Raw genomic sequence first — 16555 nt, 5'->3', positions numbered from 1 at the left:
AATCCAAAAATAGATATGCATGTCAAATTTTATTGATATTGACGGAGTATAGTTCCAAAAATATCACGGTATACACACACGTGCGGACATTTTCTAAAAACACTTGATTTGAACTTCTAACACACCAAAAAGTATTTTCTAGAAGTTTTGACGAAACTCAATTTTACTATTACAAAGCTTCCTCTAGGAGGAATCAATAGATCAGATCCAATATGATAAAAAATAACATTATTTAACACACTCAAGCATAAAGTTCGTATTTTATCCCAGGTGAGTCGGGAATAAAGAGATACATGTATGTATACAGAAACGGAGGATTCAGAGGAATAACAAGAATCAACGACGAATTTAACATCGGCTACTATATCTATAGCTATGGGGAGCACTGAGCTTATTCCTCGCTGTTATATTATTATAGCATACGATTGCTCTTGTGCGTCTCGACTTAGATTTTAGCGTTTTTGTGTGTGTGGCTTATTTATTTGAAAACAATAATAAAGTCATTAACATACTGTATATTCAAACAATATTTTATTTATTAGAACTACGAATTTAGTTGGAGGAAGCTACGTGCCAATGAATTGGCAGCGGTTTTTGTGTTTGCAATTAAATATATTAGTTGAAAATAGCATTTGAGCTAATCAGTTCCACCGACGCCAAACTAATGAAGCTTTCAAGGATGACATTATTACTACTTATCAAGGCTGCAAAGAGCTTAACAAATCGTAAATTAAGTCTGCGATGAAAATTGCATTAATTATTAGCAATTGAAAACGGCCATTTTTGACCATTTTTGAGCTTTTTTTGTCTAAACCTTTTTTGTTACGAATAATTGGTTTTTTCGTAAGTCAAAAAAACAACTTTTTCATAACTTTGACTACTGTTTAAATAAAGTTTCCCAACCATAGTGTTGAGTAGATTTTTGATATTTCGTTTATAAACCGAGAAAAAACTTAATACAATTATAATTTGGTGATATGAACAGCAGTTTTCGTTGGGAGCGATGTATTCTAATACTAAAAATAATTTGAAAAATACAAAATATTTCGATATTTATCAATCCATTTATTGCTAAAAAATCGTTATTTTAGTAGGGAGTTGTAAATCAGCATTCTAGATACTATTGTGATTCAATAAACATTTGTTTTGATCTATAATATAGAAATAACGAAAGATTAAAGTTGAGTAATACGAATTTTAAGGGATTAAATAACTCTCGGGGAAGGTCGAGTTACGTATGGCGTTACGTTTATTACGTGAACGCAGACTTCCTTCCTTTTCTTTTTTCCGCTCTCGCGCCGTTTTTCGGCTATACAATCGGCTGCACCTTTCGAGTGCAAGTGGACCCACTTGCGAAAGAATTTCGGGCACATGCATTACGAGCTCAGGCAACAGCAGTATATAAAGACCAAAATCCATTCCAATCAGCATCAGTCGCATTCCAGATCGACAAACAGGCAGACATGGCTTTCAAGGTGAGTTTCGCACCGAGAGAAAATCTCCGATTTCGATCTTTGAAAGAGTCACAGTTTCAAATCGCTAATGCGATTCGATCAATTGTAATATTATTTTCTTCCTCGTAGTTCATCATCTTTTCGGCCCTCGTGGCAGCCGTGGCTAACGCCGCTATTCTGCCGGAATCTTACCACGGCCTCGGCGTTGCCCAGTTGTCGGAGCACCAGGTCGAGGAAGACCACTACGACCACCACCCCAAGTACAAGTTCGCCTACGAAGTGCACGACTCGCACACTGGAGACATCAAGAGCCAGCACGAGGAACGAGACGGAGACACCGTCCACGGCAGCTACTCACTCATCGACGCTGATGGACACAAACGCATTGTCCACTACACCGCTGGCAAACACATCGGGTTCCACGCCACTGTCCACAGGGAGCCGATCTCGCACCACGAACCTCTGGCCATCAACACGCACTACTCCTACCACCATTAAAACTTAGCGTCAGCCATACAATAGTTTGAAGTGGTTTCAATACCAGCGTGAATGTGTTAGCTGTTTTTGTAAATATTGGAGATGATTGTGTTTAGTTGAAATTTTCTGATACTTTAGTTTTATAAATTGCATTACTTGAGACTGGTGTAGTCAAACGTTTGCAACGACAATAATAAATCAATACATTGATGTACAATAATCATTGTTTTAATTCTAACCTTTGTTTTTTGGTCCCATTAATTTGTTGATTTAATTTAATTATATGCAAGATTAAAATACAAAGCTTCCTCTAGGAGGAAGCAAAATTCGATTCTTTTTTTACTATTTTATTAGTACATCTACCTTATACCTAGTATGGGGATGCCATTACTATTTACAATATTTATTTCATGTATACCTTACAAACATAAAAAACTCTTGAAATAGTTTGCCTTTTGCGATTTTTTTTTTTATTTTGGGTGCTGTATAGTTGTTCTATGTCGAATTTATTAATATTTATAGAATATACTTGTGGATTCTCAAGGTATAGTTTTACATCACTTACCTACAGTCAAAATTAGTATTTTTAATGAAATTAACGCCCAATACTAATTATAGATTCTAATCAAACTGTCCTAATTTTTAAAAAGGCCCATAAAGAAATTGTCTTGGTAGAAATCGATCTCACTTTCCAACTAGTAAACGCCTCGTATGAATGAGGATAGGCGAAAAATGGGTCCATTTTTCGACCAGCAATGAAATGCTTTTTCGGACATTTTTTACGCAATTATTAAAGTAAGAGTAGAGACATGCCGAATTAAAAAAATGAATAAAATCTGTAAACCTTCTCGCAACTAGTGTACGACACAAGACGTAATATCAAAATGAAAGATTCAAGGTAATGCCCATTTCAACAAATACTCAAGAAAAATGGGAGAAAAAGCGTTTCATCACAAGCTAGTTTGGGCTGTTTCTCATTGCCATTTCAATAGTTTCCAGCCCAATTAAAACATTTAAATTTCTACCAACGATGATTGAACTCATTTTTCATTTTTTTTTTTTTTGAGGTAAAATGTATGTGTTTATTGTCCAATAATTGTTACTTATACTTATGTGCTAGTAGGTAACTGTATACATTTTAAGAACATAGTTATACATTTTATAAACCCTTGTCCTAAACCTTAACTATATTCAGAACAGATATATTAGTATCTGAACCAATCGAGTCACTTTATTAACGGCTTTAAAACAACTAATACTTCACTTTTTTTTTAAAAGAACTAGTTTAACTACACTTTTTTAAAAAGAGATTATTCTAATTATAATATTAAAATTTTAAAAAACGTTAAATTACGTCATTAAATACTTTGTAATACCTAAATGAATACAACAAAATCGCGATTTCTAAATTTAAATAATAGTTTTTTTTTTCATAAATCTATCCCTGATCTATTAAGTTTCCATTCTTATTGTAAACTGTCAAATCAATAGAATTACTTCAATCAATTAATATTTTTAAACACTTTTCCTTAATTTAATTTTTTCTTAAGAATTGTGAGTTTTTGTAAGTTGTAACGAGCGCTGAGATTTTAGATCTCGCGCGCACGTATGTCGCGCGATTAGGATTTCGAGGATAGCAGACGGTGACAGGAGATTTTCCGCGAGGAAAGAGCGCGCTCAGACTCATTTTCGCTTCGACCGTGCCAACAGCTACGCTACCGAAACCGTCAACAATCCGCGAGCCGTTTTTCCGTATTGGCGTACAAGTGTGTTCCCGAGCTTCGAGTGCCTGGAGGGACGCCTCCAGATCCACCCCAGCCCACAACTATTCCTGGTGCCGTCAACGGTCGTGAGAACGAGGGATAGAGCGTTCGGCCAGCGACCGAGTAAGTAGGTTCTCCATCAATACCCGGGACGAAGCCAAGCGTCGTATTCTCGAATTTGTAATAATTCGTACTTCACTCAGATTCAGACAATATACTTTCTTGCTATTAACTTTACACGCGAGTGGTTCTTCTTTGTGCAATTGCCGATTACCCCAGCCATCTTGCTACCCACGGATACGCGGAGGAAAGCGCGGTGCTTCGGGTGCACCACGCATTTGTAGCGAGCATTCGGCAGGCCAATGCACGGGTGATAGCGCTGCACCAGCAGCTAACGTCCGCTCGCTATCGCCTGGCCTTCACCGAGGGATCGCCGGCCGGGAAATTAACCTTCTGGAGGTGACGTGCGGCATCTTCGCGGCCGCACGATTAGCTGCACTGAGAGAAAGATATCATTGCCGTAAACATGTACACACGTTGGGAGCAATGATTGCTAATATATTCGTGTACATCTTACAAATATTCTATATGAAACAAAAACAGTTTGTATGTATACTATAGATTTCTATAGTATACATACTAAATATTGCGGGAAATATCTGTATGTTAATAGTTAATATATGAATTTCATGGCTATCGTGCGTAGTCTTGCGTGCAGATGGCGTTTCTCTCGTACCGCCTAACCTCAAAATCCGTCATCCTCTTTCATACGAAAAATATTCTTGAGCGTTTATTTATCATAAATAATCAATGAATCATTAATAATAGAACGAAAGTAACTGAATATACCTAAGGAAGCATGCAAAGTGCCTTTGGAATGATATAATGTCAAAATTCAAAATTTTGTCTTTCATCGGCCTTTTGGGTCTAAATACCAGATCTGATAGTTCTAGTCTAGAGATAAAATAAAGAGTGTCATTCCAACTGATTCAGCAGCCTCTGGCATTTCCAAAAAGGTATACATATATCAACTAATTTATCACTATTAGTTCAAAAGTTATTGAAAATCGTAATCATTCATTTTACAGATTTGAATTTTTTCAAATCTGCCTTTTGGGTCTAAATACCAGATCTGATAGTTCTAGTCTAGAGATAAAATAAAGAGTGTCATTCCAACTGATTCAGCAGCCTCTGGCATTTCCAAAAAGGTATACATATATCAACTAATTTATCACTATTAGTTCAAAAGTTATTGAAAATCGTAATCATTCATTTTACAGATTTGAATTTTTTCAAATCTGCCTTTTGGGTCTAAATACCAGATCTGATAGTTCTAGTCTAGAGATAAAATAAAGAGTGTCATTCCAACTGATTCAGCAGCCTCTGGCATTTCCAAAAAGGTATACATATATCAACTAATTTATCACTATTAGTTCAAAAGTTATTGAAAATCGTAATCATTCATTTTACAGATTTGAATTTTTTCAATAACTTTTGAACTAATAGTGATAAAGTAGTTGATATATACCTTTTTGGAAATGCCAGAGGCTGCTGAATCAGTTGGAATGACACTCTTTATTTTATCTCTAGACTAGAACTATCAGATCTGGTATTTAGACCCAAAAGGCCGATGAAAGACAAAATTTTGAATTTTGACATTATATCACTGTAAAGTTACTCAGCATTAATAAAATTCATACAAGTGTGTTTTCTAATAATTTTTATCTGATTATTTCATAAAGTCTATAAAAAATCGTAAAGGGCAGCCATATGTTAAATATTAGCATACAGAAATTTGACCCACCTACCCCACGCGTCGCTATTTTTTTGTGATAGAATTATATTTATTTAAAAAATACGTCGGCACATTGGAGGAAAGCTAGTGAAAGCGAGGAGTATTCTTTAAAAAGAAGATCTTTTATTAAAACATATTATTCTCTAAAATCTCGAAGCGTGAAGTAGATGGGTTTTTGCTTTAAAATTATTCCTCGCTTTTGTTTGCCTTCGTCTGATATGCCGACGTATTTTTTAAATTAAGCTCGGCTTATTAAAAATCGCGACGCGTGGGGTAGCTCGGTTTAAGGGTTTTGGTGTTAGACGTATTCCTCGCTTTTACTCGCCTTATTATTCTTCGATGTGCCGACGTCTTTTCTAAATTAAACTTCTCTCATTAAGAATCGCGACGCCTTGGGGTAGCTGGGTTTAAGCATTTCGGTTTTAGATTTATTCTTTGATTTCGCTCGCCCTCCTCCGATGCGCCGATTGCATATAAAAACTAAGTTGATAAGCATGACCGATATGTTACCGACTAAGCTGCATTCTGTTACCATCTGAACGCAAGAAACTAGACTGACGCGCCGCGGTGGTCGGGGTGCTTACTAACTCTCGGGGTTCCTCACTTTAGGATGGGGCTTTGCGCTTCTATTAAGGTCTATCTTCGTTACCTGCACTCGCGCCGACTAGCTCTTACGGGCGCTACCCCCGCCCGTTACAAAGTCTTGAACATAAAGAGCGAAAAATATAGTGAATGGCAATTTCATGTCAAAAGATGGTCATACTAGGCAATTTTCACCCCATCTATATTCGGCAATAAACATCCTTTACTACATTTAGCATTTTGCTACACTGCTCTTTGAGTTTTTAATATGCTTAGGTAAAATGTCCAATACTTGAACAAAATAAAAATTTAGACCTATAATTATAAACAAATATATATATATATATTTATTTATATATATATATATATATATCAACACTGTACCGTTACTATAATAATGTATTATATTATTTTGATTACTTTTTAACAAAAATAAATTTAAAAGAATAATTTGAAAAAGCAAAAGAGCAAATGTTTCAGTATTATCCAACTTTACCGAACACACGATTTCCATAAAGCACTGTGACACATTTAATTAAGTACAGTATCCAATTACTACTGAGGTTAAAGACGTGTCTAAGTACTGGTCGAATCATGTCAAATGGTGTCCAACTATACCGTATTGTTATGCTACTATTTAAAATTCACTCTTGTTATAAAAACTGATTGTTCAAGGTTCTGTTTCTTTTAATTCAAAGATTATCGTGTCAGCTAAACAATGGCGTTAAAAGTTTTTACTATTATGCGATTTATCCATACAAAATCAATGACCTATAATTTTTTCAAAATCCGTCCATGTACTGGGGATTTCATCTTTGATCATACAATCTTTATCTTAGTTTTAATGCAGTGCATCTTGATCCTACCGAAACTCTTCGAGAGTATTTCCTTCGACAGAAAACTAAGAATTCCGTTGTATATAAATCGATTAAATTCTGCGTAAATAAGACAAATAACTTTCAAGAATTTCAATTTTTAAATACTTAAAAGTGTAAATTACTACTAATAAACATCATAAACTGATTTTAAAGGTTAAAGTAGATGAATATTGGCATTGATCTCTATAAACAAGCTTTTGTAGGTTTACATATTTCTTTTAATTTTTTTGTATCATACTTTACACAGTTAAATAAATAATATCTACTATATATTTCCATTTAAATTTGAACTGATTTCAAAGGTTAATGTAGACGAATATTGGCACTGATCTCTATAAACAAGCTTTTGTAGGTTTACATATTTCTTTTAATTTTTTTGTATCATACTTTACACAGTTAAATAAATAATATCTACTATATATTTCCATTTAAATTTGAAGTAAAAATGATATACTTTCCTACAACGATATTATATCGTAGGTCCCTATGATGAGTAGTACGGTTCAGATTTGCCGCGAAGACTTGTACATTTCATCTTTTCCGAATGAAAAAATCTAATTTTTTTGTAGAAAAACAAATAGTTATTTTGGTTAAAACTAATAGAAGTGCAATATTTTTAAAGTTGCCAAAAAATTGTTGAAAAATTTCGAAATTTAAAAAGTTGTTATGAGATTTAATATTAATTTTTTTTCTTCTAATTAAAGTTTTCAATAACAAATTTTTTAAATTTCGAAATTTTTCAACAATTTTTTGGCAACTTTAAAAATATTGCACTTCTATTAGTTTTAACCAAAATAACTATTTGTTTTTCTAAAAAAAAATTAGATTTTTTCATTCGGAAAAGATATGAAATGTACAAGTCTTCGCGGCAAATCTGAACCGTACTAGTCTTCGTGGCAAATCTGAACGTACTACTCTTCGTAGGGACTGACGATATATAATATGACTTATTGCAATATGTTTGTATTCAATGTATAAAAAAAGGTAATTATTTTATTGATATTCATTGATTATTAAGTGTGCTGATGACAAATGTTTTAGATAATGTACTTGTTCAGTATGTAAATAATATCCAATGAGATAAAAAATGTATGACAAGAATTTTTTGTTTTTGCGTTTGTTAGCACTCTTGTTATGAAACAATAATGTTTACGTTCTGATTGATCTATCCCATACAGCATTCATAATAACAAATAAGACTGACATATTTACATACGAAAACAGTTTTTAACATATGCAAGACCCTAAAAAAAGTACATGTCTAGTACATATAAAATCATCATGTCATATACGAGGATCCACATAACGGTATATTTGAATAAGATCATTTCAAAGTATGCCATACTGTTACAAGTTTTCTAGGATTTTGTAAAACAGAAAACCAATGAAGCCGCTCCGTCATATCCCGAACTCCTTTGCCAAGTGCAATTTTGCCTATGCATAGATCTTTGGGTCTCTGGAACGAGCTTACCGAATCTTCACTGTCGCTTGGTATTTCGTTCATCATTGGCACATTGTTATCCACTTGCGTTATCTACATTAAAAATTGGAGTTGAGTAGGTATATTTTATAGTACACGATGATCAAAATAAGTGTGACTAAGATTCAAAAATGTTTGCACTTAAAATCTGTTTGATAACATTATACATATTATTTATATATTATTGGTAAATAAATAATTGTCTTAGGCATTTTTTCATGATCAAAATAATATGGAATGATTTTTTTTTAAATATGCTATAAGAAAGAGTTTGAAATGATCATTAAAAAAATACATAAGATAATTATTTTTTATACGATGTTTACGTCAAAAGTTGCGGGCCTGAAATCTGAACATTTTTAAAGATTGACATTGAAGAGTTAATAAGCTACATGAATTACATGGCAAACGTTTTAAAACAATGTATATATTTAATCAAATTTTAAATAGATATTTTGCTTACTTTACTGCACAAGATAATGAGGAACTGTAAGGTATCCATTTGAGTTGCAGGCAGATCAAATGTGAGCGTTTCATTAAATTCAGGTTCTGGATTAGCAGGGATCACCTTAGTTTTCTTCTTTTTAATTCTTCTCCCGGTTTTGCCATTTAACATTAAGATTCTTACATACGGATCTACAATAAAAAAAAGTTATTTTAATTTTTACGATCAACAAAGTATTATTACGACGACTTCAGTAGCCTCTAACTTGAACAACAGATAGCAGTAGTCGACTTGAAAATACATTTCACGTTGCAAAATGAGAGTTTTCTTCGTAAATTAGATTTCAGCCGTGCACTTACTAAATTCGTTTACACTCGGAACTGCCGGCATGAACTTGATGTTGCGCAGTTTCATAACATTTATCGTTAAGCGTTGTGCGGTCGGAAGATAACTTATGCCGAGTAATATATTTCCGTATTCCTGCAAGAGCATTATGTACAATTACTGAAATAATATACTGACCTCTTTCAATGTCTCTTATACTTTACGTAATTATTTTATTTTTTTAATGTTGTAGGCTTATAGAAATAGTGCGGAACAAACCTGTTTGGACGGCTTCATTTGAAAATTAAAAAGGTGGGTTTCCGGACTCAAAAAGATTCGTTTGGCATCTCTCAGTGGCACTTGTAGTTCGCAGAGTTTCGTATGATTCGCATATCGATCGTGATCGTGAGCTTCTATGTTCAATATCCAATCCTATAGATAAATCACGAAAGAGATAAAAATGTATCGAAAATATTTTTCAATCGTAAATAATGCGTAAACTCTCCGAATTATTAGCGTACTTTTATTTCTTGAGGATTTACTCCAGTTATAACAAAAGATTCTCTAAAAACTGGACTGGCCGTGTGTCTTACGCCCTTGGTTTTAAAACTATATAACTTCTGCTTCTTCCGATGGGTCCAAGATTGTTTGATCACCTCCAAGAACACGTAAGGCTCCAAAGTGCAGTTATATTGTTTTGGTGGAAGACCAGATAATGCCTAAGAGTATAACAATTTTTTAATTATTTCATAATGTTTTCTTCATGGAATCACAACTCGATTAAGATATTATGATCTTTTATTTATAAATCTTGCATGAGTTTCATAATCAATTCATAAAAATATAATATTTGTTTACCTCTATGCCAATAACTAATTTTGCAGCTGTGATCCCTTCGCAATGTGGCAAGTAGCGAAGACTCAACGTTAATTCCGTAGGAAAGTGTTTCTCTTTGGTTCCATTTTTTTGTTTTGGTGGCTGCACGAGATTCTAAATAACATAATTACGTATTTCACCACATCGAGTATATACGTAAGAGTTTATATACTTTAAAATGAAATTTAGAATTACCACGACTGACGAGGTGTCGATCGTTTCCAACCGACTATTTTCAGAGATGATAGAGTTTCTAGGCGACGTCGAATTTTCGCAGATAGTTCCTGGTTTGAAAAATGTTTATTCATTTAATTCTTTGTAACGTTTTGTAATTTTTATATTTTTGTCATTAAAATAAATAAAAATTACCGTTCTCCGTGTCGTACAAACTGCCCAATCGCCAAGACCTGTAGCTAACATCGTTCAGACTCAAATTTTCCTTGGTTTTACCATTGTACTTCAAAGACACCGGTTTTTCGACTTTTTCTGAAATGAATACACTCATTTGAAATATTTAAATGCGTGTTCATTTTTGCATAATTTTGTGAATTAATCGTGCGCTTATTTAAAAAATATATGTTTAATCTTATTTTACACAGCTATAGAAAGAATATACAAAAAAAGTTTCTACAAAACATGTGCGATCTTCTTTATGAAGAGCACGTAAAATCAAACAATTGCTTTTGTCGCAAAACACATTCGATTATGCAACGGTACTGAGCTCGGAAAAAAAAACGCAAAAGTCCAACTGCGGCGTAACGTGTAGCTTCAACGTGCACATTCTGCATATCGTGCAGACCGATGCAACGTGATGGATAATGGGACTGTATGTCGCGCAGAAAAATGAAATATACATATATCTCCTAAGAAGCGTGCTATGGACTATTCGAGAAATATTCATGACTATATAGCCTTTGCGCAATGCTTGAAAAAATTGAAAATTTGCCAACATGTATACGAGCCTCGATAATAAATTCTAATGCGTAATACAAAAAGTGAGTGATGCTTGAAATTTAAATTGTTCAAAACGTCAATTAAATTGTCATAGCAAATTTATATCTTATCCACAATTTAGTAGGTAAATAATTAATTATTGAAGCATGGTGTTACTGTAAAAGCGTTGCATATTGCAAATTTAGTAGAACTATAAAACTTGTATAACTAATTTTATTCAAATCAGTAAAATGTGTACCTTATACTACCTAAGATTATAATCAAGGGTAATAATTATGTTCAGCAACATATATAAATAGAGTTATGCTGAGTATATTTCCTTTACCAGCTATGATATTGGTTATTGAGAACTTTGAAAACCCAGTAAGTCCATTTTACATTTTGTTTACAATTGAACTATTTATAAATGCACAAAAAGGGTCTTTTATCAATTGATTTTTATATAGATCTTAAATCGAGCGACAATTAACAAGCATAGAGTATGCAGTGTCCCATTCTGCTAATTTGGCCAACAATAGGTTAAAAACTTACTTCGTGGTCTAACACATTCATAGCCGATGCATCCTGGAGTGACAAAGCAAGCAATAACTAGTATTGCTATTATTAGGACGACGGCAATCACAGAGTATATTATTATTTGGCCCACTGGGCCAAAAAGATCTTCGATCACCATTCACTGAAAGAAAAATCCTCTTTTTAGTAATTGCACTCATCTATACCTGTGCTTCTTTCTGATGGAAAGAATAAATAAATAAATTATATTTGACTATCAATATTTGTACTATTTATAATAATTTTACAGAAATATATAGTGATACCAAAAATTTGTACATTTCAACTAATTATGCCTTAATGTTAATGCAAATAATTCAATTGAATTGGTCTATAATTATAAGTTAGCTGATATTGTTAATTCATATTCTACTAGAATTAAAAGATAGTAAATAAGTTCATGAGTATAAAACAAGCGCTCAAATAAGAGAATGCAAAGCCGATTACGCGAGCGCAGCTGATGCATTACTCTGGTAAAAATGTATTTCACTAAATTCTGTTTCATCCGCCTGACACACACACACACACACACACACACACACACACACACCAAAAACACTTTACAATGCTCTACTCGATCTACATAGCTACATAACTTAAGTAAAGTATTGGATACAGCCCCCGCGGGCAGGCACACACTAGCATGCCGATAGCGACTTATCACGCACCGTCGGTTTCCGGCTCTTGCTTTCGTAGCCGTAGCAAGCACTTGTGTCAGCAAAAAGCGAAATTCTATAAGTATATTATAGTAGGTGTGGGCCCGTATACTTATATTCAGATATGTGCTGCGGGGGTGATAGGAAAAGGATTGGAGAGAATACGCGTGACACTTTTTCGCTGGCAAAATATGTGTGCGAGGATTTGTCTCTCAATAAAAGTATAGCATATGTGACTCGAGTTTCACGCGTACTTATTCTCAAGAGTCGAGAGTGATTAAAAGTTTTCCTTGCGCGCGTGAGCCTTCCTGTTGAAAAGCACCGAAGCGCACGGGTTTCATTGTTGTTCTGCGATTGAGCGATTTCTTTCTATTATGAGTCTCCGGTCTGTGAGTAGGTATATGAATAAATTTGTGCAATACAAAGTTTTTGTCAATGGATGCACTGCATTCCTACTAGTGCATTGCTCTGGATCATTTTGCATAATTCTGTATAAGTTTTTATTGGATCGAATTAATGAAACTTGCGTATATCCACGAAGAACAGAGTACAGTTAATTTTGTTAATGAAACATAAATTTGAGCTTTTGCTTTTGCGCCATCACTTTACTAGCTATTGTTTATCTCCATTCGGAGTAATTATATGCTTGCAGTGTTAAAATATGTTTTTCTCCGTGCGATAAGTAAAAAACAATACCTTTTGTATATTAAGCATGTGATTTTTGCGAATGCTCGTATACAGATTTTTTTAAATGTTAATTTATTGTAATACATGTACAATATCCTATCTCTCGTCTCGCATATATATTTGTAGATAAACTGACTACTAATCACTTTTAACTTCTGAAAGCTTGCTGTATATATTTATGTAATTTCGTATTTTCGCTGAAGTTAAGAAAAAATTCTACTACATATTTTATACTAGTCGTTTTAACTTACAATAGTTGACAATCCAAAATTAAATATTTAACAATTGTATGCTCCGTACATTATTAAGTAAACGTTTATTTAGCCTTGATTTAAAAATAGATTTCAGGTTGAAATACTTCTTTTTATAGCATTATATGGTAAAAATGGAATTCCTTCAAACTCTGCGGTCAATTTCTAAACCGCACATAGCTACGACTAAAAACTTGAAAGGACGAAACTTAAGTATTCAATAGAAAATTATAGAACAGTTACTTTTTCACGTCAGTTTGTCGTACCGAAACAATCACATTAATAATTATAACCTATACTCCATAATAATGACATGAATAAATACCGAGAATTTGTAGGTTGAGGCAGTCTACATTAATTCAACTTGAATAAATATAATAAATTTTCAAATGCAACAATTTTAGCCGGTATGAAAAATTGAAATACTGATCACTTGAAGAACACAGAGGCCGAATCATAAATAATATCTAGACAAGCGTAAACATTGATTGGGAAGAAATAACAAAAAAGAAAATTAAGCCGACGCCAAGACAGACCGTTTATGATCTAACTTAAATTCAAGGTGAGAACGTGCACCTTACCTCTTGAACGTACATATACGTAGTTATAGTAGCTAAAAATACTTCGGTTGCATGTTCGCCTAGTTTGGACTATGCATAACTTGTTGCACGGATTTTAATAATAAATATTTATTTCGCATTGTGCTAATTAGTAATTAGTATCTGTTGCAAACTTCAAAGCTATTATGTGAATAACGATAATAATAATATTTTCGTGTAAGTTTACGTGTAATTTCTGAGAAGAAAAAACATTTTCACTTTCGTTACACGTATATCGAGTCTTTTACAAATTTTGTTACGAAACGCGTTGATTTGTTTTGTTTACACTCGCGTTGCACAACTGGTTGTACCAAGAAGATTCGCGAAGCTCAAAATCAAGTTACTTATTCCAAGGCAGACTATACTTTATAGCAGCAGCGGAGATTCAGTTCGCCTGCCACAAAATAATTTGCATCGCTATCTCTCTCTCTCTCTCTCTCTCTCTCTCTCTCTCTCTCTCTCTCTCTCCTAACGTCTGTCGGCTAAAGATAATAACGGTTAGCATAACTCAAACTGAAGCTGATGTTTTTTTGTAGTAGCGTAACGACTACGTATCAGCCGCCAAACCCAACGTTGCACGTTTGGTTTTAAAACTGTGAATTGATACCATTCAATTGACGCGATTGAAAAAATCAATATCGATCTAAGGAATTAAGCTACAAATATATACTCACTCGACTAGGTAATAATCCCATTGCCGAAACGCAGCGTTCCCAGCTCCCGCTCAACGGCATCTGTTGCGCGATCAAAACAAGCCCTGCGCGGCTGTTTTCCCGGAGCAATAAGCCGCGCGCACTCGGCTCTCGGCGTGCGCGAAGAGCCCAAAAAGGAGGATACAATTACGAAATGTGCAGCAGACGCGCGGCTCGCAATGCAAATAACGCGCGAGCGCGGCGCGACGATTTCCACCTGTGGAACCGCGCGCACTGGTGGTGGAACGAATACTAAAGACGCGGCGGCGACGACGGCGACGCTGTAGCGGCTATATGCGCCGTGTGTATATAGAGTATGACGCGTATGCCAGTGTAGCGCGTGTATGTATATAAAGCGACGATCGATTTTTCTCCAGATGCTAATAATTCTTGTGCGGAGCCTGCCTTTGCTCTACGCTAATGCGAACTTTATGCGACGATTTCGCGTTAGTGTTCAAAGTTTTACGTTGCAGAAACGATTCGAGGCTTTGCGGTGCTTTGAATTGGTTTACGCTCTGACTTATTTGATTATAGGCGTGCATATTGCGCGTGTAACTTTGCAGGCCTTGGAGGCAAATTGATTAACTTATTGCTTTTCGGTGTAGAGTCGACGTTTTACGTACAGACCATGCGTATGCGGTTGATCCAATTTTCAAAACTTCTATTTACTCTTCACAGTGCATCGTGATTTGCCCTACAAAAGCTGTAAACGCAATTATGTTGGTAAATTTTTTCAAAAAGCTAAACTAGCCCAATTTTCAAAAACTTTTGAATCGACTTTATTTAAAGCACAGAACTTCCAAGATTTTGCGGGCGTTGCAAGAAATGCAAGAAAATCCCGCGGTGTGATTTAAAATTTGAAAACCTGTACTGCATATCAAATTTATGTACATAAAATGTAAAATACGCGATTTAATAGTTCATGATAGTAGATGATAACTGGCACTGTGCTGTTTACGAAATAAAAAACAGCTGAGTTTAATCAAGCAGTAAAAACACAGCTTTTTCCGTTTATAATTAAAAAAGATAATAATGTTATTCGCGTCGAAACGCTAGCAGCATAACCATACACACAGGTGCACACGTATGGGTATGCAAGGTGCAAAAGCTGCCTGTTATTGAAGCACATTCTTGAACAGCAAGTTCAAGAATCTAATGCATAATGCTATTGTTAGAGCAGAGCGCGCTATTCGCTTGCCGCGGTTATCGGTGATAATAACGCAAGCGACCGCTGATTTATCCAGTTGATACCTGGGCTAGAGTACCCGATTGGGCTTTGCGTGGTAAAAAATTTCTCCTTTCTATCAATCTATCAAAATAATATACTTTATCCGCACAGGAAGTGCATCATTTTTAAAAATTATAATTCCACGCGCGTTTCGTATTGTTTTATGATTTCTTTTTGGCAATCAATATATATGCAGTTTGAATCTTTTCCATTAAAAGAAATTCCTACTTTATCTATTTGATTTGAATAACTCATGAAATCTATTATTTTAGCAAATAATTCTAATTAATATTGAATACTGTATTCGCAGATCTTAAGCCCCTTCCAATCCGCAACCTTTTACACCCGACAGAACCTATGTTTATCATTTTCTACGGGGCAACTATCCCTACTTCACCACGCATCATAACAATTTTACGCAAATTTGTTCAAAAACCAATGTTTTCGAGAGAAAGGTTGAGTCTAAAATTCGTTTTCAAATTATACATAAATATTGTCATTTTCCTGCTCACGAGATGTTAATGTTCCTATATATTGTTATATTTTATTTAAAATATGATATGTTTTTAAGCTACTGCAATATAAAGCTCCTACTGCTCAAGATGGACATACATTCAAAGATGTATTATAATTTGCATAGGAAAGTAAAAACTAAATATCATTGCAATTATCGTATACTACATAGCACTCAGTATAAACCTAGAGTAGACGTTGTTTCCTCGATCTCATCATCATTTAAATCATCGATAACGGTATGCCCACGAGGGCAGCAAGTAATTGATTAGCCTGAAAATTATACACGAAAAACAGAAAAAATATCACGCGCACTTAAATGCGAGAATGTATGATGACCGCAACGATC

At 34.4% G+C, this 16555-nt stretch overlaps 2 protein-coding genes and 1 long non-coding RNA gene across 3 annotated transcripts; 2 read left to right on the top strand and 1 right to left on the bottom strand.

Moving 5' to 3' along the window:
• The first annotated feature begins 1440 nt into the window (after positions 1 to 1440).
• CPR46 (cuticular protein RR-2 family member 46) lies at positions 1441 to 2261 on the top strand. Its single transcript, NM_001172793.1, has 2 exons — positions 1441 to 1475; positions 1584 to 2261. The coding sequence occupies exons 1-2, from the start codon at positions 1464 to 1466 to the stop codon at positions 1950 to 1952; spliced, it is 381 nt and encodes a 126-aa protein (NP_001166264.1). The 5' UTR covers positions 1441 to 1463; the 3' UTR covers positions 1953 to 2261.
• A 1289-nt stretch (positions 2262 to 3550) lies between these two features.
• Positions 3551 to 10445, top strand: LOC116416401. The gene is made up of 2 exons (XR_004226840.1): positions 3551 to 3817; positions 9452 to 10445. It is a non-coding gene; the product is annotated as an uncharacterized LOC116416401 (long non-coding RNA).
• On the bottom strand, positions 7926 to 15109 carry LOC103315417 (synaptotagmin-2). The gene is made up of 10 exons (XM_031924900.2): positions 14448 to 15109; positions 11560 to 11704; positions 10444 to 10560; positions 10270 to 10358; positions 10057 to 10188; positions 9720 to 9917; positions 9478 to 9630; positions 9234 to 9354; positions 8893 to 9065; positions 7926 to 8483 (listed from the first exon to the last, which is right to left on the bottom strand). The coding sequence occupies exons 2-10, from the start codon at positions 11699 to 11701 to the stop codon at positions 8274 to 8276; spliced, it is 1335 nt and encodes a 444-aa protein (XP_031780760.1). The 5' UTR covers positions 11702 to 11704; positions 14448 to 15109; the 3' UTR covers positions 7926 to 8273.
• Positions 15110 to 16555: the final 1446 nt, after the last annotated feature.

This window comes from Nasonia vitripennis, chromosome 1 (assembly GCF_009193385.2).
Source record: "Nasonia vitripennis strain AsymCx chromosome 1, Nvit_psr_1.1, whole genome shotgun sequence".
NCBI lineage: Eukaryota > Metazoa > Arthropoda > Insecta > Hymenoptera > Pteromalidae > Nasonia > Nasonia vitripennis.
This window is presented reverse-complemented; position numbering and strand designations above follow the sequence as displayed.